Source organism: Thalassophryne amazonica, chromosome 7, assembly GCF_902500255.1.
Source record: "Thalassophryne amazonica chromosome 7, fThaAma1.1, whole genome shotgun sequence".
Lineage (NCBI taxonomy): Eukaryota > Metazoa > Chordata > Actinopteri > Batrachoidiformes > Batrachoididae > Thalassophryne > Thalassophryne amazonica.
In genome coordinates, this window is record NC_047109.1 from 6,586,369 (window position 1) to 6,610,091 (window position 23,723).

Sequence of the window (23,723 nt, forward strand, 5' to 3'; positions counted from 1 at the left end):
CAGCTTTGCCGGTTGGAGCCTTGTCATGGACCATTTTCTTCAACTTCCACCAAAGATTTTTAATTGGATTAAGATCCGGACTATTTGCAGGCCATGACATTGACCCTATGTGTCTTTTTGCAAGGAATGTTTTCACAGTTTTTGCTCTATGGCAAGATGTATTATCATCTTGAAAAATGATTTCATCATCCCCAAACATCCTTTCAGTTGTTGGGATAAGAAAAGTGTCCAAAATATCAACGTAAACATGTGCATTTATTGATGATGTAATGACAGCCATCTCCCCAGTGCCTTTACCTGACATGCAGCCCCATATCATCAATGACTGTGGAAATTTACATGTTCTCTTCAGGCAGTCATCTTTATAAATCTCATTGGAACGGCACCAAACAAAGGTTCCAGCATCATCACCTTGCCCAATGCAGATTCGAGATTCATCACTGAATATGACTTTCATCCAGTCATCCACAGTCCACGATTACTTTTCCTTAGCCCATTGTAACCTTGTTTTTTTCCATTTACGTGTTAATGATGGCTCTCGTTTAGCTTTTCTGTATGTAAATCCCATTTCCTTTAGGCGGTTTCTTACAGTTTGGTCACAGACGTTGACTCCAGTTTCCTCCCATTCGTTCCTCATTTGTTTTGTTGTGCATTTTCGATTTTTGAGACATATTGCTTTAAGTTTTCTGTCTTGACGCTTTGATGTCTTCCTTGGTCTACCAGTATGTTTGCCTTTAACAACCTTCCCATGTTGTTTGTATTTGGTCCAGAGTTTAGACACAGCTGACTGTGAACAACCATCTTTTGCAACATTGCATGATGATTTACCCTCTTTTAAGAGTTTGATAATCCTCTCCTTTGTTTCAATTGGCATCTCTCATGTTGGAGCCATGATTCATGTCAGTCCACTTGGTGCAACAGCTCTCTAAGGTGTGATCGATCCTTTTTAGATGCAGACTAACGAGCAGATCTGATTTGATGCAGGTGTTAGTTTTGGGGATGAAAATTTACAGGGTGATTCCATAATTTATTCCTCAGAATTGAGTGAGTCCATATTTTTTTTCCCTCTGCTTGGTCTAAAAAAGTAACCGTTACTGACTGCCACAATTGTTTTTCCTGATTTCTTATAGTGTTTCTTAAAGCCAGAAAGTTGCCATTTGAAATGACTTTAGTTTTGTGTCATGTCTGTGATCTGCTTTTTTTCTACAAAATTAAACAACTGAATGAACATCCTCCAAGGCCAGTGATTCCATAATTATTGCCAGGGGTTGTATTACAGTTTTGACCTACAGCACTTCATTCTTTAATCTTAATGTCATGGTGTTTCAACTGCACTTGAAGAATTTTGAAAGTTCTCAAATCCTCTTAAACTCTGCACAAGGAAGAAAATGCAAACTGAGTCTCTGAAACCAGCTCTTGGTGCGCTTAGTTTCAGTGCATAGGATTACCGGTCCAAACCCCACCCCTGCCCATTTCTCCATGTAACGTCAGGAAGGGCATCCGGTGTAAAACTTGTGCCAAATCATCATGCAGATCCACCTTGGATTTGCTGTAGCGAGCCCAAGTGAAAACAAGGGAGCAGCTGAAAGGACTTTACAAAAATAGCCACCCCGTAGCATACCATTTGTTTCTGCACCCTTCAGCTGGGGTCCCGGAATAATGGACCCGTTACAAGTGGATGCACTAACCTGCTGCTGTGCATTGATAAAGGAAAAGCTACAGTCCTCATACGAACACTTCAGACTGTATCAAATATTAAAACCATTCACACACTGAGTAAATACTGTTAACATCATGTCAGTCGGATTCATCATCACAGCCTGATGAAAAAAACTTCTCCACATAGTGTCCTTATTTTGGAAAATGACATCTGGAAATACTTTAATTCCTTGTCGTGGCTGAAGAAACGCATCATCTCCACTATTTTGGCATGCTCTCGCGGCAGCTCCACCGCCAGTTCCTCACAAAGTTTTCTCCCGATTCTGGCATGTTAGATAGAAACTCCATTATCTCCTGAAAATAGCATGTTGTGACTTTTTCCAATCTAAGAAATATATCTGCATGTAAAATAGCGTTCTGCGGCACAGACAGCAGAGTCAGCATGTTAGGATCCAAAATCCGACAGACTCTCAAAAAATTAAGAGTTTCAGTATGACGTGTGTCATTTCCTCTGTACAGCCTCTCTAAATCTGAACCATCAGTTTCGAATGAAAGCTCAGAAGCTTCATTATCAGATGTAGCAGCGTTGTTTCACTCTGTCTGTCGGCCATTGGGATGTTTCTGCGTTTGCTAAAATGTACGTCACATGGTGAGAAATGCCGAGTAAGATGTTTTCTGGAAATGCACCTGCTGACTTGTCGAGCGAGACATAATTATTACACTAATTATTACCACATGTGCGCAAATAGTCTTTCAGTCATGAATACTTTGATATTGTGTTGCTAACTGGGATGTTAAATAATGTGCGACATGTCCTTTAAAGCATTCTTTAAATGTGCAATCACGATGGTGTTACTATTTTGAGTTTTTCCTCATGTCGGGCTCCATTCTTCCTTCAACAAATATGAATAAATGTCTTTATTAAATAGCAAGGCGTGTCTAATGACACAAAGAACAGCACAGTAAAAATGCACAGGAAAAGACATTCATGTCTGTGTGTGTGCTCTGTTACAGCACAAACAAACATGTTGGTGTCTGTACACGTGCACTATTGTGGTGCAAATTAACAGACATTCATGTGTGCATGCGTCCATTGTTGGCACAAACGAACAGATGTTCATGTCTGTGTGTGTGTGTTGTTACTGTGCAAAGGAACTGATGTTCATGTCTCTGTGCGTGCATTATTACGGTGCAAACAAACACACATTACTGTGTGTGTGTGCATGTGCATGCTTATTTCTGCATTGCTGGGGCTCAAAAGAACAGACGTTCGTCTCTGTGTGTGTGCATTGTTACGGTGCAAATGAACAGACGTTCGTGTGTGTGTGTCCGTTGTTACGGTGCAAAGGAATATGCGTTCCTGTGTGTGTGTGTGTGTGTTTTTTTTTTTTGTTATATTCAGCAACAGCTGCACTCACTCCTAGGGAGATTGATATTTACAGCTACATTACATGTGTTTGACACACACGTGCATTCTGTCTTATTATTATGAAGGTGTTTCAGAGATATATTTTAGAGCATATTAGTGGCCACCATGACTCTGCAGTTAGCAACCAAGCACGTTGTTACAGTCTGATCACAAAAACATGGTCCTGAAGGGTCCATAACTGAGAGGATCCACGAAAGGAGCCCATCCAGAGGGAGAAGCCACCCGCAAGGCAGGCCTGTCTATCCCTGCCTTCAGCCAGCAGGAGAGGGAGGTGATGGGGCAACTGCTCCCCCAGCCACAGCACGGTATTATTTGCCCCGCTTCTCACCCAAAGTTATGGTGTGGCATAAAATCTGCCCCATAGTGCCTTGCTTCAGGAGGGAGACCTCAGAACCACCAGACTAAGATCACAAAAAGGGGGGCATCCTTTATTCTGAAGAAATACCGTAATGCGTTTTCTTACTGGAAGACCAGACTTTTGAATGGAGGGGGGCTTTTTTTTTCTGTATTTGGAAGAAACCTTATTGGGACTTATTTGAAAGTACAGGTCTTTTAACAAGAAGAAAATTAATGGTGAGTTCATTTTATAAATGTACTAAAAAAGGAGTTTAAAATATGTTGTGCATTTACCTCACATATGATTGTCTTTTCAGTGCCTTAAAGAAGCAGTTTGCGCTTGTAACATAATCATTAATTAGCTCTTAGCTTCCCATGGCTAAAGCAGTGTTTTTGTTATAAATATATAAACAGGGATTAAAGTTCTCCATCTCTATGACAGATTTTCATCAATTGGTCTGCCGAAAGACAGAGTTTGCACTTACATAAAATCAAGGCTGGATGTGAGATATAAAATTTACCACATTCAAAAATTGATTTTTAGAAAAATATCTGTTTTGCTTTTGTTGTTCCTCCTGGCAGCAAGTCCCTGTGTCTGTTCCTCTCATTCCTCTGTGTCCTGTCTACGGGGGGGGAGGAGTAGGAGAGGGGGGCAGTGTGTTTGAGTGTCTCAAAGTGCCATGGTGAGACAGCAAGCAAGGGCAGAATTTTACAAACATATTTTTTAACTTTTCTTTCACAGTCTGCTCTGACTGTCTCTGAGTGTCCTCGCTGTGGTTAAACTAAAAACACAGCTGCAGCCCCGCCTCTCATTAACAACAAACACAAATGTTTTTTTTTTCTGATCTTTTTTTTTTTTTTTTTTCCCAGAATATGCCTAAAATCTCTTTCTGAGAATGTCATGATGTAAATGTGCTGATAAAACCTTCTTACCTCTCAATCAGGTCACACGTTCTGCATAAATACACAAATCCTTGATGTTCCTGCTCAGAGATTGCAAACCAGGGGCAAATCCAGACAGAAAGATAGCCTTGGGGGGGGGGGGGGTGCCCTCCACAACACCCTTTGATTAAAAGTCAATTTTTGAAGACATTTTTCATACTACTATTGCTACTACATATAAAAAATAATAATAATAATTTTAACAACTGAGATGTTTAAATCAGTATTACTCTAGGCCTAAGTTTTACGACAGTTCTGGACTAAGTTTATTTGATGAGACTTATAAAAATAAGTTTAGCTTAACTTTTCTGCATAACAAAAGTGGGATGTGAAGTGGTATCTTTTTTAAATGTAATGTCTAAGCTCAGCATTGCTGGGTCTGTTTAGGGTTCTAGTTTTAAAATCAGGTCTGTTAGGCTGAGGGAAGCAAAAATATAAAAATGATTATGGCTGTTGTGGTTAGTAATCTTATCAAACAAACATGTAGGTTGTGATATCAGTTTTGGTTAAAGGCAAAGAAAAGGTGAAAATGTGCAAAGGAAAATACAAATAAAACACACATTAAGCAGTACAACTAAATTGGTGGGGGATCAGGGTGAGAAAATAGTTATCAAAAATCTGTCCAGAATGTATCCCTGGACATGAAAACCCCAAAATTACAGACCCCCGCCCATAAAAGTTCGACCACAACTGGACCCCCCAAAATTCAGATCCTGGCTCCAGGCCAGACATTCAAATTGGTATTGAATGAAGTAAAACCTCCAGAAAATGGTTTCCTTAAAATGTGTTTACCTGAAGTATTTAAATAATGTGTAGATTAAAGTTTTTGTATAATATGATGCTGCATTAGAAAAGAGCAGCAATGGTTAGTGAGTGAAATATAATCTTGTTCAGCAGGAGAACAATGTGCCATTTTCTTCACTGTCTCCACCTTGTTTTACCTTAAACTCTGGGACGCCACTGCAAAAGGGTTCCTATAAAAAGGTTATATGAACAGTTTATGATTTGGCTGTGAAAAAAATTCAGTCAAAAGATTTTTTTTGTTTGTTTGTTTTTGATTTTGTTTTGTTTTAATCCCTGTATAATGATTCACCAGGTTTTCAGATGTTTCATTGCGTGGTACATGCAATGAAACTCACATGATCGTCTGTGCAGTGGCTGCTAGAAGCAGTTTACTCACATTTTTTGCCTTTATATTGATGTTAATTCATTAGCTGTTCTCCTTTTCAGCTGTGCCTTATAAATGAATAATACAGCAATTCAATCCATTTTCTTCTTCTTCCATGAAGTGATAAATGCAATTTATACTCCGGTGGGACTTAAACTCCATCTGCATGCTGTGCCTACTGAACAAAAGAGTACTGCTGGCAGTGAAAACGCAGGCCAAGCCAGACTTAACCGTTTTGACCTGTGCTGTAGCGCTCGGTGGAAATGAGGCTTAACAGAAAGTGGAGTTTGTAAATGTCAGCTTCATATCAGTGACGTAAAACTATTGAGGTATATTTGGTGCTAACTAATTTTAAACAAATTGGTATATCACTTCTAGCCTCAGTGGACCATGGCCTGCTCTAAAATGTACAATTTCTGAGAGTGGCAGCTGTATCCAAGGAGAGGTCAGTTCAGTTAAATTAATTTATATAGCACCAAATCACAGCACAAGTTGGCCAAAGGTGCTTCACAAGAATAACGTAAATAAATAATAATAATAATAATAAAGTCTAACATTACCAACCACATGAGCAACATAGGCAACAGTGGTAAGGAGCAACTCCATCTGGCATTTTATGAAGAAGCCTCAAGCAGACCAGACTCACGGGGTAACCCACTGTTGGGGCCATTCTGAGTGTAACAGAGATCAAAGAAAACGAAATACAACAGTCCAGTTTTAGGCCGTTGACAATTGTCTACATCTGTATCCTGAGAGACGGAGTCACAGGTGATTATGTAGGGGTCAAAATTTAAATATCCTCTACTTATGGTGAAAAGTATAACGCATTATTTGTCTGATTGTAAGTATTCCATAAAGGTATAGTTTGAACAACTTAAGACAGGATGTTTTATGTTATTTTTTTATTATTTTTTAAGTATGCATTGTGACAGACTAATTTCAGCATTCAATTTGATTTGCATCAGGGTTTTTTTTTTTGCTGTTTTTTTTTTTTTAAACCAAAGTTGGAGCAACTTTAACTTTTGACCCATAACTGAAACTGAAATTGCCTTTGTCACATTTTTTGCTATTTTTACCCCATAATTCTATAAAGGCCCAGTCACATGGCATAAGACAATTCCTAAACGAAAGGAAAAAAGTAAATAAAAAGAAAAAAATTTAAAAAGTCACAAGTCGTTGAGAAAAAGTGAACGAACGAGCTTTATCACTGAATAGCCTGCGAATCAAGAGTGCAAAAGAGACGAAAGAGGAACAAAACAAAACCAAAGCTAATGTTGATCTCCACGCTTTAAGCAATAGGCACCTGGAGTCACTGCTGGAGCAGTGTGTGTCTGCATCTCTGAGTTCCAGGACTCAGCGTTGAGATGGCGCTCAACTTAGTCCTGGAAAAACTGCAAACAGAAGTGCAGGATCTGACCCACTGTGGAGATCTGTGCACACATGTGTGGATCCACCTGCTCTGGTTCCTCGTCCAGAACAAAAGAGGGATCATCTCCTTCATCATCAGAATCCTCACTGATGACACGCTGAGTGCTCCATCTTGCTCCAATTAAAAAAAAAAAAAAAAACTCTGGTGTGCCATGGTCGTTGCTCTTTCACTGTATTATGGCCCAGTCACACGGCACACGACGATTCCTGAATGAAGAGAAAAAAGTAAAGCCACAGTTCGTTGAGAAAAGGTGGACAAAACAGCTTTATCACCGAATAGCCTGCGATGCAAGAGCGCAGAAGGGACGAAAGAGGAACTAAACGAAACTGAAGCCAACGCTGATCTCAATGCTTTAAACGAAATGTGCCTATAGCCACAGCGGGAGCACTGTTTGTCTGCATCTCTGCGTTCCAGGACTCAGTGCTGGGACAGAGCTCATAGCGCCTGAGTCCTGGAGAAACTGCAAACAGAAGCTGTAGAGATCTGTATGCACGTCGGTGGACCCACCTGCTCTGGTTCCTCGTCCAGAACAAAAGAGGGATCATCTCCTTCATCATCAGAATCCTCACTGTCTGACGACACGCTGCGCACTCCGTCTTGCTCCAATTAAAACAAAACAAAAAAAAGCCTCTGGTGTGCCGTGGTCACTGCTGTATCACTGTATTATGTTCTAAGCCATATATATTGAGTTCTAACATACATAAAACTGTCAAAAGGGGGAATAAATATGTGTAAAGATGATTGAATATATCAGAGCAGTAAACTGATCAGTCTGTGTGAAGGCCACGCATTGACTCCCCATGTGCGGTTATTTCCACCAGCTGCCACTCATCCACAACGTGAATTCTGCCTTCAGAACAACTCTTGTATAATCATCTGAATCATCTACCTGTTGCCACATGTACATAAGGGCTGGATTGTCATTCCTGCATTCATATTGTTATATTTAATACAAAGTAATAAATGCATGCAGGAGCTGCTGCTGTCGCTGCTGCTGCTGCTGCTGCGTTCAAGTACCGTTGGAAATTACATAACTTCTTTGTTGCTTCAAATTCACCAGTTGCTTGTAGCAGGAGTGTTGTTTTAATTTTATTTTTGGTAAAATAATTATTTCTATCCACACAAAAGATTAATTCTGGCCTTTATAAGGTTTCTGAGCCCAGTGAAGCTGACACTCCCCCCAGTTAAAAAAAAAAAAAAAAAAAAAATCCAAGCAGGCTAAGTTTGCCCTGTAATTTCCAACGAGACATGAACACAGCAGCAGCGCTCACAAACCGGCTTCTGCACTGTGTGAAAGCATTCAGCTGGTGGAACAAAGTCAAACTAAACGTTTACGTTACAAAACCTAAGCAAACGATAAAAGAAACCATCAAGAACTACAGCAAAATGAAATACGGACAAATTGAGGTTTTCGGTAGCATTCGTTCAAATCTTTCAACAGTTTAAAAATCCTGAAGAAGTGTCATCTGTAGGAACAAAGTTGCGCGAAGGTTAATCGATGCCAACGGAAGTCCAGATTTCTTGTCGTGTGACCAGGCCTTAACTTTCAGTCATAGACAGTCAACCTATGCTCTTATGAAATCTTTTTGATCAGGCACCTAGTGTGGTACATTATGTGCCCTAGACCATGGGCATCCTCTTGCCCATGGGTACTGTTGACTAGTTACCAACATTTCTTTAGTGTGGGTTTTTTTTATTATTATGGATTGTCACTCAAAGGGAATTGTTTTGTTTTTTTGTGCTGTGCTGCCTACAAATTATGTCAACACATGTCAGTTTATATTTTAGTGGGGTAAAATTTTGTTTATTTTACCATTCATAGTCCAAACCATGCTTTTCAGTATGTTTGGAGCATTTTTTATTTTTGGCTGGTGTGTAGTCCTTCATTGGCCACCATACATTTTTCAAGTACTTACACCGTGCATCCGGAAAGTATTCACAGCACTTTACTTTTTCCACATCTTCTTATGTTACAGCTTTTTCTAAAATGGATGCAACTTTTTTTTTCATCAAAATTCTACACACAGTACCTCATGACAATGTGCAAAACATTATATATATATTTTTGCAAATTTATTAAAAACAAGAGCAACCAGAGATTTCTGACATCTGCCAATCTGGATACGGATCATCTCCAAAATTCAGTGGAGTCTTCCATGCCCTAATATTTATCTGTGTTGAAAATTTTGTCAAAATCCGTGCAGTAGTTTTGACGTAATCCTTCAAAAATCCGTATCCAGATCACCTCCAGATTTAATGGATTTTTCCATGGCCTAATATCTGTGTAAAATCTGTGAAGTAGTTTGGACATAATCCTGCTAACAGACACACAGACAATAAATAAATGGTAATGATTTTATTACATCCTTGGCAGATGTAATAAAAAGACTAAGAAATCACATGTACATAAGTATTGACGTCCTTCACCATGATTCGCAAAATTGAGCTCAGGTGCATCCTGTTTCCTTCATCCTTGAGATGTTTGCAGTGTAATTGAAGTCCACCTGGGATACATTGAGTTGATTGGACATGATTTGGAAAGATGAATGCAGCAATGTACAGAGACATCCTGGATGAAAACCTGCTCCACAACGCTCTTGACCTTGGACTACGGCGATGGTTCAGCTTTTAGCAGGACAACTGAACACACAGTCGAGATATCAAAGGAGTGGCTTCAGGACAACTCTCTGAATGTCCTTGAATGGACCAGCCAGAGCCCAGACCCGAATCTGATTGAACATCTCTGGAGAGATCTGAAAATGTCTGTGCACCGACTCCCCATCCAACTTGATGGAGCTTGAGAGGTGCTGCAAAGAGGAATGGACAAAACTGTCCAAAGATAGGTGCACTAAGCTTGTGGCATCATATTCAAGAAGACTTGAGGCTGTAATTGCTGCCAAAGGGCATCAACAAAGTATTGAGCAAAGGGTGAGAATACTTACGTATATGGGATTTCTTAGTTTTTATATTTAATAAATTTGCAAAAATCTCAAAACCTTTTTTCATGTTGTCATTATAGGGTGTTGTGTGTAGAATTTTGAGGGGAAAAATTAATTTCATCCATTTTGGAATAAGGCTGTAACATAATGTATATCAAAGGATTTGCCACCATGGTTGGCACTGACCAACATATCTGGCCCACGCACTAATACAATCAAAATGTTTCCAGTTTAAGAGTCGGTTTAACTCCCATCTTTATTTAAAAACTTGAGCTTGCCCTCAGCCTATATCAAGGTCATTGGTGACCTATTGGAAGTTGTTATTCTGAATCGTGGGTGTAGACAGGGCTGTGAGGTGTTGCCCCTCCTCTTTAATCTATTTATAGAGACATTGGGTCGTCTGTACCACTTTGTCCTGAAGCTGTATAACGGGGGGATACAATATGCAAAACTTGCACTACGCGCAATTTCTCCAATCACAGCCACAGAAGCCTGTAACTTCTCCTGGGTTGTCCGGGTGTCTTGGTGGCTTTCCTCACTCTTCTCTTTCTTGCACAGTCACTCAGTTTTTTCAGAACTGTCTACTCCACACAGATTTACCATAGTGTCTCATACTGTTTTTATTTCTTCATAATTGATGTAAATAAAGTTCAAAACATATTCAGTGACTTGGAAATGTTCATGTTGTTGGGTATTTTCTCCTCCAAACATTCTTAAAACCTTTAACAAGACAAACAGAGTCAAGAACCACCAGTGAGACAGAAAGTCAAATTTTAGCTCGCGAGGAGTGCAAACAGTCCGTACACGTAGTACCACTGAAAGCACTAAGGACTGCTGCGCCTGCTCACTCTTTTTATTAGGAAAACCTACCCACAGCGTGAAACTTGTCCTAAGGGGGGGGGGGGGGGGGGGGGGGAGAACGCATGACAAGTTTCTTCAAGTAAAACAGACACATGCGTCAATAAGTGCAGCTGCGTGGAGAAACAGTTTCTTTCCTTCAATCTTATCATCAAAGGTCAGCACATCCCGTTCTTGCAGGCTCTTCTGTTGCACTTATCATCTGTTCTGCATCATAAATTCACAACAGTCAAAACTGACCTCAGCATACTATCTTCACTCCCAGTTCAGACTGACCTCAGCATACTTAAGACAAAGTTGAATAACAAGTATATTCTCAGGGTTATTTTAAAGACAGGTACAAAGCAGCACAATAACATTTTCAACAGAAAGAAGACAAAGGTACAAATGTTTAACAGTGATAACATATATATATATAAAATCTTTAACATTTCCCTCCTGTTTATCGCTTGTTAAACATATAGTAGGCATCACCTAGCTTAGCACTTCTTTTGAGATTTTCACTAAGAGGTTCATCATGGTATGTTCTACAGGCTTACACCCCAGAGGTTATGTCATCATTGTCATCATCATCTGTGTCTGGGTCGTTATACTCGGTTTGGTCAGGGAAAAGTTCATGAACTCCTTGCTCCCAGTCATCATTGTGGTCATCTTCATCCTCGTTATTGTCCTCGGCTTCAGATCCAAGGAGAGGGTATGTAGCTGAAGTGGGCACTCCTGGCCCTATTGCTGTTGTAATCATTCGATTAATAAGTCCACGTATACACGGAATGCAACAACATCCACACAATGTCAGAATCGCAGCAAACACTGCTATAGACACTAATAGTGAAGAAATTAAAGACCTCCATTTTCCCATCCCTTCCAGCCACCAATCCCAGCCTTCGGTGTTCACTCCACTGTGCTCTTTCATCTTCCTGTTCAACGTCCTCAGCCCGTCGATGGCTTGAGTAAGGCTGCCATCTGCAGCTGTGTTGTTGGGAATGAATGTGCAGCATTGTTCTCCGAACATGGCACAAACACCTCCTTTCTCTGCCAACAACATATCCAGAGCAATACGATTCTGGAAGGCCATAAGGGACGTGGCTTCTAACTGTGAATGGACAGCCTTAAATCCTTCCTCAGTCCAATTTCCTAATTTCTGCACATTGTAGTGGATGTAGTTTATTCTGTCTACGTTCTTATTAATTGAACACCACCAACAGATGGAGGATTCGAATCCAGCTGCTATCTGATCAGCCAGTTTATACTCGTCAGGCACTCCTCTGGGGACTCCTATCGCATCAATATATGTTGGATCTCCCACTCCTTTCCAATCTCTTTTTACTCTATGTCTGATTATGCCTTTCTGCCAGTCTTCAGGAATAAGAGAGGCTGCATATGTCATAACGTCTTCAGGTGTCATGGGCATGGCTTTAACTGGTAACAATAATGATATAAATGCACAATAACCTGACACATTTCTTGGCAGTCTGTCAAAGATTCTGTTATCACCACACCACCACCATACGTCACTCCTACTGACAGGTTTGAATGTGGGAGTACTATGGACCACATCCTTACACCAGGCAGTGTGGTTTAAGCTACCCAAAGTCTTACTTGTCCCTGTCAAGTTTACACATGTATGGTTAGCATGCCCAACTTTGCTTGAAAATAAAGGTTTAATCTTAGTCAATTTGGTCAATGGATAGATCTTGTCCCACTTAGAACAATTGTTGTTTGCTGCAATGTATGTCTGTGTCATTACAGTCAGCAGACAGTCTTTGGGTAATGCTGCCGGTATTACCTGTAATATAGGTCTGGGTCCCATACATACAACACAGTCCTTCTTTGTAGCTAGTCCTGCTTGTTCTGCCATTAAAAGCCAATTGTTATTTTGTCCACTAATTCCTGTAGTTACTAGGAACCAGTCATCTACCTTCATGTCTTTTGTGCCTTGTATGGACACCCCCTTTGCTTGTATGGACACCCCCTTCGCTTGTATGGACACCCCCTTTGCCGTACTTAGTTCTGTCAACATTGGTTGCTGTACTCTGTTTCACAGAGGTGAAAATGGAGATACGGATCTTTTCCTGATTTGTATACCCAAAGGAGGAACAACCAACAGTCTCCCTTTATATCAGGTGGGAATATGGTTCCTTTTTCTGTGGTATTCACCACTATAAACAGCTTATCATCTGTTTGATACATTTTAAGAAATTGACTCTGGTACTTAGCCCACTCGGTTTGTGCCCATCCTGGTGTCCATCTACTCCATTCATCGGCTACCAACGTTTCCCATCTCTTATCTAGTTGATCATTGGTCATATACCATGAGAAACTATTTCCGTAATTAGTCCCTCTATCACCATCCCATGTTCCATGGGTAAGAGCACTATATGGTACAGAGATGACCACAGAAGCATTTCTAGGAATGCAGGCTTGTACACCAAATCGGTGCGCATTGTTCCTGTCACACCTATGTACTGTGGCATTTGTTATCGGACTGGGGTCTTCGTTACTCCTTTTTGGTCTCTGCAATCTGCGGATGTGATCCTTTTTATCATGTCCCGTGCTTATGGCTTTTAATAATAAGCCCAATCCGAAAAAGAAAAGTAGCATAATAAGGGCTGTCCATGGGGTCCAGGAACCCTCGTTCTTTTTGTTTTTTTCTTTCGCCATTTCTGCACACTACAGCACACCTATGTTCAGAACAGTGGCTTCTTAATGTCTTCTGCTAGCTTTCGTGTCTAACCTGGATCTTAACACCAAGCTCACACACTATTACTAGTCTTATCCTACTGTTCTTACTGTTTGTCTGTGTCTGCAGAAATGACTTTCTTACAGTGAGTTAAATGAATCCATGTACTTCTTTCCCCAATTTTCAAGGCTGTGGGTGTTGTGAGTAGTACTTGATGGGGCCCTTCCCATTTAGGTGAATGCCAGTGTTTTCTCTTGATGCTTCTTATCAACACCCAGTCTCCAGGTACCACTTTAGGGTCATCCTGTGGAGAAATGGGATCATCAGTGTTTGAAACTCTCCCTCGTTGTCTTTCTAACATCTTCCCCATGTAATCTGCCAAATTGGCTTCCTCAGGTACATCCCAAATTTGCCCATAATATGGCAATCGGTATTTTCTGCCAAACAATGTTTCATACGGTGTCAACCCCATGGTACTAGTTATGTTTATATACATTTTTACCAAATCTACACAATGTGTCCATGGTCTGCCTGTTTCCTCCATTGTCTTTCTAAGTCTGTTTTTTACTGTTCCATTCATCCTTTCCACTAATCCGGCACTTTGTGGATGATAAGCACAATGATTTTTGAGATTAATCTGTAGCGCTTCTCCTACGTATTGCACTATTGTATTAACAAAATGCGCTCCATTATCTGAATAGACTGTTTCTGGTATTCCAAATCGTGGAATGATGTCTTTGCACAGTGCTTTAGCCACTGTAAGTGCATCTGCATGTTTTGTGGGGAACAATTTTACCCATTTTGAGAAGGCATCAATTATGACTAAACAAAATTCCTTCCCTTCATGTTTACTCAGCTGTATATAATCCATATGAATCACTTGAAAGGGATATTGTGGTGTTGGAAATTTGCCTCTTTGGGGTCTCAAATTGCCTTGTGAGTTGTGTTTTGCACATGTCATGCATGCTCTACAATGCTGTTTTGCATATGCATCGAACCCATAAAGACAAAAAATAGATTGCAGTTGCGATATCATACCCCCTGATGAGACATGCGTCACGCCATGGCTCATAATAGCTGCCCATTTAAACATATTTTTTGGCAATATGGGTTTCTTTTGTGGTCATAAGTACAAATCATTTGCATATGTAGCTCCTTTATTTAACCACATTTGTTTTTCTTTTTCAGTTGCCTGCTGTTGCATGTCAGCAAGCAGTGTATGACCTAAATGCAAATCCGGAGAGGTTTCGTGTAGGAGAAAAATAGGAAAAGCTGCTGCTGCCTTTGCGGTTTTGTCAGCGAAATCATTTCCTTTTGAAACACTGTCAGAGCCTTTGGTGTGAGCCGCACATTTGCATATAGCAATTTGTTTAGGCAATTTCATTTTTAGTGGAGGATCCATCCACATACACAATTGTACTGTGTGGGATGGGCGTATCCAAAAGATCAACACGGGCCTTCATACAAACAGTTGCTACATCAAGACAACTGTGCGGCTCACCATCCTCAGGTAAAGGTATCAATGTGGATGGATTCAATGTTGTACATCGTTCTACCGTAAGGTGTGGTTGAGATAATAGCAAGGACATGCACGAAAGATGTCTTGCTGGGGACAAAAAGCTCATGTTTGTCTGCAACAGAAGTGCAGAAACTGCATGTGGAACTTTCAGTGTCAACTGATGGAACAGAACAACATTACTACTACTTTGAATAGCCATGGAGGCTGCAATTACAGCGCGTACACATGGTGGCAAAGCATGTGCTACTGCATCCAATTTAGATGAGTAGTAGGCAACTGGCCTTAATTTTGAGCCATACACTTGTACCAAAACACTAGTCATGAACTTATTCTTACAATCAACTGTTTGAATGAATGGTTTACTATAATCTGGTAGTGCCAAAACTGTGGATGACACTAATGTTTGTTTTACTTTTACAAAAGCTTCCTCAGCTTCTTTGTTCCATTCCAACACGGTTGACATTGAAATATCATCTTTGTACATCAAATCAGAAAGTGGACTAGTCAATTCTGCATAGCAGGGAATCCATGCCCTGCAGTAATTAGTCAGTCCAAGAAATGACATCATCTGTCTTTTAGTTTGTGGTTTCGGAGCATATAAAATCGCTTCCTTCCTGTCAGACAGGATAGTACGCCCTGTGGCTGATAATTCATGTCCTAAATATTTTACTTTATCCCTACACAACTGAACTTTGTTTTTACTCACTTTGTGGCCATTATCAAATAAGAAACACAATAATGCTACTGTGTCAGTTATGCAGTTGTCCCGTGTGTCAGAGGCAATCAAAATGTCATCAACATACACTAATAGTTGGCTATCTGCCGGTGGAACGAAATTGGCTAAACATGCTGACATGACTTGAGAATAAATAGTTGGACTCTCTGCGTAACCCTGCGGTAATCTGGTAAATGTATATCGTTGTCCTTTAAAGGTAAAAGCAAACCAGAATTGACTATCTGGGTGTACTGGCACAGAGAAAAATGCATTACTTATGTCAATTACTGAGAAACTATTAGAATTTGGTCTCAGCGAATTTAACAAGGTGTGTGGATCTGGAACACATGGTGCTCTTTTAATCACAGCAGCATTTACTGCCTGCAGATCTTGAATCATTCTCCATCCCACTGAGGGCGGAGCCTTTTTACAGGAAATATGGGTGTGTTACATGGTGAATCTGGACATGGCACTATTATTCCTGCTGTTAACAAATCCTCTATTACTGGCCTGATTCCTTCAATTGCATCAGGTTTCAATGGATACTGTCTTACACATGGTCTGTATTCTGTTTTTGGTCTTATAACTACAGGTTGTGCATTTTTAATCAGTCCTACGTCTGAAGGACCTGTTGTCCACAATCCTGATGGTACTGAAGAAAGAAGATCATCTTCTTCAGGACTCAACTGAAACACTCAGGATTGTGAAGTGGACACATCAATATGTGTTCCGGCTGTCAGCACCAATGAGACATTAACTGGCACTTTATACAATTTAGTTGATGGACTGAACTCCGTTCGTGGTCCAACTCTGCTCCAATCAGTGGCTGACAAAGCTGTTATGACTGTCAGTCCCAAATCTTGCCATTCTGTCAAATATGGTTTACAAAGTGACACATGTAATGGCATACCTGTGAATCTCAATTTTAAAACATCTTCAGTGGCACCTGTCACTGTTATGACAGCTGTTGAGTTGCCATCATGAATCAAATCTGTCATTGTCAGCTTCACAGGTGAACTGTCTTTCAATTTGTTTTCATAGTCACCATCCGGACCTTAAATACACTCTCAAATCTGCATCTAAACTCTGTCCATGGCTCTCCTTCTTTCTGAGCTGTCCTGGTAATTTCAGTATAATTTATTTTTGGTCCTACTGCTAAGTCATAATGCTGTGGTTCGTCCTCTACCTGAGGATATAATGATTTTCCAGACGGTCCTGCCGCCTGTTTCTGAGGTTCTTGTGGTTCTTGTTGTACTATTACCTCTTCCCTACTCCTTTCTTTTTCCTCATTTTTTCTAGTCTCCTTTTCTCTGCTTCCTCCTCCCAAAACGCCACTAAATCTGCCCCTCTTGCTGTTTTTTTTTTTTTTTTCTCATCACCTTTATGTTCCTTTTCTAACCTTTCCTTCAACTTCTGAATACTAGTCAGGTTCAGTCGTCCATCAAAGTCACGTTTATTTATCCAGGTCTCCAATTTCTTTGTTGCTTTTGGATTTTTTGCTTCCATAAATTTCCAGTCGTCAGTTGATAAATTTCCCTTATTTTTAGACGTCTTTCCCCCCATTTTTATTATTATTCTTTGTTATAATTTGGACTTCAGACGGGGGCACACCTAGGGTGTTCTAAATCTGAAGTTTTCACTTTCTTTGGACGTGACAATTAATTTGCCGTCGTGTGGTTGATTCCTTTCACTTCCCCGTAGGAAGCGGAATCACTTGCCTCTGCATCCACACACACGGTTGTCACTTACGTTGTCCAAAGTATTACACTTTCACACTTTTATTCTCAAAACCGGTATTACTTCGTATTTAAAACAGAGGAGTCCGCCCTCCTTCCGGAATTTAACTACGTGCGTCCCTCGCAACCGTAGAGGAGTCCGCCCTCCTCGCGGAGTTTAACTGCTTTACATTAACAGACGATTCCACGCCATCGCTTACGGAGTTTAACTGTTTATGTGATCACACTTTTATCCCCTACCGGTACGCGTATATAAACAGAGGAGTCCGCACCCTCCTTCGGAATTTAACTACGTGCGTTCCTCGCCATCGTAGAGGAGTCCGACCTCCTTACAGAGTTTAACTGTGTTTCATTAACAGACGATTCTGTATCATCGCTTGCGGAATTTAACTGTTTATGTGATCTGATCACCACTCACTCAGTACTGTTACAAAGAAATTTTACTCACTGACTCGACTTCCTGTCTGTCTTCTTCGGGAAAATCTCGTCAACCAGACGATGCCAACGGCGGTCGACAATTGCAGACACGATCAATCGATCGGACCTTGGCCAAGGATTTACGTCTGGACTTGGCGACCCCCGCCGGACACCTCCGGTGTTGTTGAGCTCCTGGACGAGCCCCCAGTCAATGTTGGGTATTTTCTCCTCCAAACATTCTTAAAACCTTTAACAAGACAAACAGAGTCAAGAACCACCAGTGAGACAGAAAGTCAAATTTTAGCTCGCGAGGAGTGCAAACAGTCCGTACACGTAGTACCACTGAAAGCACTAAGGACTGCTGCGCCTGCTCACTCTTTTTATTAGGAAACCTACCCACAGCGTGAAACTTGTCCTAAGGGGGGGGGGGGGGGAGAACGCATGACAAGTTTCTTCAAGTAAAACAGACACATGCGTCAATAAGTGCAGCTGCGTGGAGAAACAGTTTCTTTCCTTCAATCTTATCATCAAAGGTCAGCACATCCCGTTCTTGCAGGCTCTTCTGTTGCACTTATCATCTGTTCTGCATCATAAATTCACAACAGTCAAAACTGACCTCAGCATACTATCTTCACTCCCAGTTCAGACTGACCTCAGCATACTTAAGACAAAGTTGAATAACAAGTATATTCTCAGGGTTATTTTAAAGACAGGTACAAAGCAGCACAATAACATTTTCAACAGAAAGAAGACAAAGGTACAAATGTTTAACAGTGATAACATATATATATATAAAATCTTTAACACATGTATCCATCCCCTGACTTGTCTGAAGAAAACTGGCAATTAAACTGAATATTTACAGGTATTACACCAAAGGGGCTGATTACTTATGCAACCCATCATCTTGGCTTTTATATTTTTAATTAATTTATATCAAGTTGTACAAATTTACTTTCAGTTTGAGTATAAGGACGATAATTTTAGAAATGTTTATATTGAGAAGCCTGATTTACTTTATGTATTTGAAATTCCATAAACAAATTAAAATGTGTGAAATACCAAGGGGCTGAATACTTTTGCAAGCCACTGTATGGCTTGGATTTATCCAGACAAATTGGTGGGGTGGGTCGGTGGAGGACAGTCGTGTTTCTGCAGGTGCCGCCCTGTCTGGGGAAAACCTGGTCTTGTTAGGAGAGACGACATCCATCCCACTTTAGATGGAGCAGCTCTCATCTCTAGAAATCTGGCCAATTTTATTAAACCCTCCAAATCATGACTATCCAGGGTTGGGACCAGGAACCAGAGTTGTAGTCTTACACACCTCTCTGCAGCTTCTCTCCCCCTGCCATCCCCCCAATACCCCATCCCCATAGAGACGGTGCCTGCTCCCAGACCACCAATAACCAGTAAAAATGTATTTAAGCATAAAAATTAAAAAAGAAAAAATAATATAGCACCTTCAACTGCACCACAGACTAAAACAGTTAAATGTGGTCTATTAAACATTAGGTCTCTCTCTTCTAAGTCCCTGTTAGTAAATGATATAATAATTGATCAACATATTGATTTATTCTGCCTTACAGAAACCTGGTTACAGCAGGATGATTGTTAGTTTAAATGAGTCAACACCCCCGAGTCACACTGTAAGAATGCTTGAAGCATGGGTCGAGGAGGAGGATTAGCAGCAATCTTCCACTCCAGCTTATTAATTAATCAAAGACCCAGACAGATCTTTAATTCATTTGAAAGTTTGACTCTTAGTCTTGTCCAGACTCTGTGAGTGAGATAGATTATCTCGTCAGTAGCTTTACATCCTCATTGAGCACAACTTTGGATGCTGTAGCTCCTCTGAAAAAGAGAGCCTTAAATCAGAAATGCTTGACTCCGTGGTATAACCCACAAACTCGCAGCTTAAAGCAGATAACCCGTAAGCTGGAGAGGAAATGGCATCTCACTAATTTAGAAGACCTTCATTTAGCCTGGAAAAAGTCTGTTGCTCTATAAAAAAAGCCCTCCGTAAAGCTAGGACATCTTACTATTCATCACTAATTGAAGAAAATAAGAACAGCCCCAGGTTTCTTTTCAGCACTGTAGCCTGGCTGACAAAGAGTCAGAGCTCTATTGAAAAGAGTATTCCTTTAACTTTAACTAGTAATGACTTCATGACTTTCTTTGCAAGTAAAATTTTAACTATTAGAGAAAAAATTATTCATAACCATCCAAAAGACATATCTTTATGTTCGGCTGCCTTCAGTAATGCTGCTATTTGACTAGACTCTTTCTCTCCGATTGCTCTGTCTGAGTTATTTTCATTAGTTACTTCCTCCAAACCATCAACATGTATATTAGACCCCATTCCCACCAGGCTGCTCAAGGAAGCCCTACCATTATTTAATGCTTCGATCTTAAATATGATCAATCTATCTTTATTAGTTGGCTATGTACCACAGGCTTTTAAGGTGGCAGTAATTAAACCATTACTTAAAAAGCCATCACTTGACCCAGCTATCTTAGCTAATTATAGGCCAATCTCCAACCTTCCTTTTCTCTCAAAAATTCTTGAAAGAGTAGTTGTAAAACAGCTAACTGATCATCTGCAGAGGAATGGTCTATTTGAAGAGTTTCAGTCAGGTTTCAGAATTCATCATAGTACAGAAACAGCATTAGTGAAGGTTACAAATGATCTTCTTATGGCCTCAGACAGTGGACTCATCTCTGTGCTTGTCCTATTAGACCTCAGTGCAGCTTTTGATACTGTTGACCATAAAATTGTATTACAGAGATTAGAGCATGCCATAGGTATTAAAGGCACTGCACTGCATTGGTTTGAATCATATTTATCTAATAGATTACAATTTGTTCATGTAAATGGGGTGTCTTCTTCACAGACTAAGGTTAATTATGGAGTTCCACAAGGTTCTGTGCTAGGACCAATTTTATTCACTTTATACATGCTTCCCTTAGGCAGTGTTATTAGAAAGCATTGCTTAAATTTTCATTGTTACGCAGATGATACCCAGCCTATCTATCCATGAAGCCAGAGGACACACATCAATTAGTTAAACTGCAGTAATGTCTTTCAGACATAAAGACATGGATGACCTCTAATTTCCTGCTTTTAAATTCAGATAAAACTGAAGTTACTGTACTTGGCCCCACAAATCTTAGAAACATGGTGTCTAACCAGATCCTTACTCTGGATGGCATTACCCTGACCTCCAGTAATACTGTGAGAAATCTTGCAGTCATTTTTGATCAGGATATGTCCTTCAATGCGCATATTAAGCAAATATGTAGGAGTGCTTTTTTGCTTTTGCGCAATATCTCTAAAATTAGAAAGGTCTTGTCTCAGAGTGATGCTGAAAAGCTAATTCATGCATTTATTTCTTCCAGGCTAGACTATTGTAATTCATTATTATCAAGTTGTCCTAAAAGTTCCTTGAAAATCCTTCAATTAATTCAAAATGCTGCAGCTAGAGTACTGACAGGGACTAGAAGGAGAGAGCATATTTCACCCCTATTGGCCTCTCTTCATTGGCTCCCTGTTAATTCCAGAATAGAATTTAAAATTCTTCTTCTTACTTATAAGGTTTTGAATAATCAGGTCCCATCTTATCTTAGGGACCTCATAGTACCATATCACCCCAATAGAGCGCTTCGCTCTCAGACTGCAGGCTTACTTGTAGTTCCTAGGGTTTGTAAGAGTAGAATGGGAGGCAGAGCCTTCAGCTTTCAGGCTCTTCTCCTGTGGAACCAGCTCCCAATTCGGATCAGGGAGACAGACACCCTCTCTACTTTTAAGATTAAACTTAAAACTTTCCTTTTTGCTAAAGCTTATAGTTAGGGCTGGATCAGGTGACCCTGAACCATCCCTTAGTTGTGCTGCTATAGACTTAGACTGCTGGGGAGTTTCCCATGATGCACTGAGTGTTTCTTTTTATTCACCTCTTTTTGCTCTGTATGCACCTCTCTGCTTTTATTCATTGGTAATTGATCTCTGCCCCCCTCCACAGCATGTCTTTTTCCTGGTTCTCTCCCTCAGCCCCAACCAGTCCCAGCAGAAGACTGCCCCTCCCTGAGCCTGGTTCTGCTGGAGGTTCCTTCCTGTTAAAAGGGAGTTTTTCCTTCCCACTATCGCCAAGTGCTTGCTCATAGGGGTCGTTTGACCGTTGGGGTTTTTCTGTAATTATTGTATGGCTTTTGCCTTACAATATAAAGCGCCTTGGGGCAACTGTTTGTTGTGATTTGGCGCTATATAAATAAAATTGATTTGATTTGATCTGTGAATGTACATTCAGTGGACTCGTATGCCCTGGACTCAAAAATGGAAGACTGGTTGTTTTTATCTTTTGTAATGATGCCATGTTTACTTTTTTACTTGTCCGTTACAAATATACATTTATTAAAAAAAAAAAAAACTTGGGGTCGGCTCAGACATAAACACATCTTATGAGAGCTGCTGTCTGCAACATGACTGTTTTAAATCTCAAGCCTGACAATCTTTGCTGGATGTGGACCCCCCCCCCCCCAAAAGCAGGATTTGTTGTTGTTGTCTTCCTTTTCCCTCTGTGCTCATTCTTTAAACCATTGCAGATAATGTTGCACTGTGGACTATACATGACCCTGTAAAGGTAATGAGGGCATTTACAGTTAATCAAATCTGAACAGAACAGTGATTAAAGGGCTCATTTTATTAACTGTTGACTGTAAAGAATAAGGATGTTGGCAGTGCTGAAGGCCAGATCATGTTTCTGGTCTCAGCAGGGTTTACTTGTATCCACACGCTGCTTTGCTCAGAGGTAGCAGACAGTCCTCTGTGTGTCTGTGTGGAGGTGATGCTGCTGCCATGATGGGCCTGACCTTTGCAGTCAGAACTACCTAATGGAAAATGTCACAGATGGTCGTGTCCTCGATGACGTGCGCTCAGTCGGCCTTACATACTCATTTACAGATTATGGTAAATTGATTGTTCCAGTTTGGCCTGCACTGCCACCATTCGTAGCTCAGGCTGCAGCTTTTTTAAGTGGTACGTCAGTGGGACTGTGAATGATTTACTCTGAGCGCTTCATGCATTATTTTCAGGATGTGTAGTTGTAGTCAGTGACGTGGTTGTTGGGTCAACAGTGTCTTTCAGGTCTCGTATTCAGCGTGTTCCTCCTTTGTTTGCCGGCCCCTCCCTCTGTCCTCCAGCCTTTCCTGATGACTCTCACCACCAGGTCTTCAACACTGATTTATTCATGGATTCTCATCTACTTTGTTTTGCAGGGAGAGAAACATTCGCAAGCACAGCAAACCAGGAAGTGTTCCCGTGGTGTCTGAGAAGGACAAGCACGTGGTGACGGTGGTCCAGTAGGCACAAACGGGAGAGGAGGATTGGCAGCTGATGGGTCTGGAGGTAGAGCCATCCAGCTCTCATGTAGCAATAATCAAAAACTCAGACTTTTGTATTTGTGAGAGGATCTTTGAAGTGACCAGTTGGAAGTGTTGCCACGTTGTTCTGTGTGCAAAATAAAAACACACAAAGTCAGAACATTTTGTCCTTTTACACACTGATGTAATTATATCAGACATGCACAAATCCATGACAGCATCACTTCTTTCATTGACATTTTGATGACATTTGAAACTTTTTGATTGCAATTTAACGTTTCCAAAACTCATCCAGCTTGACAGACCTGGTGTGGGCGGGGCCACACTTGTGGCTTTATTTTTCCCTCTTTTTTCCAGTTAAAAAAAAAGCTAGTGCATACGATTATTAATTTGACTTGGATTTTTTCAAAATGTTATTGTAAAAATCATGTTCAAACTGCAAGTGCACTCCTCACCCCCCACCCATAATGCATAGAGAAAACAGGGGAAAAAAGGAAGTGTGAGAATAGGTTTCTGTTCATAC

General features: G+C 40.6%; 1 protein-coding gene across 1 annotated transcript in view; it reads left to right on the plus strand.

Annotated features, from left to right (window-relative positions):
- The window catches only part of dcaf13 (ddb1 and cul4 associated factor 13), a 76,313-nt gene extending 52,939 nt beyond the window's left edge, over positions 1 to 23,374 (plus strand). The window contains exon 11 of the mRNA XM_034173760.1: positions 23,096 to 23,374. Coding sequence (XP_034029651.1) covers positions 23,096 to 23,183 — 88 coding nt within the window. The 3' untranslated portion in view covers positions 23,184 to 23,374. The remainder of the gene's footprint in view (positions 1 to 23,095) is intronic.
- The last annotated feature ends 349 nt before the right edge of the window (positions 23,375 to 23,723 follow it).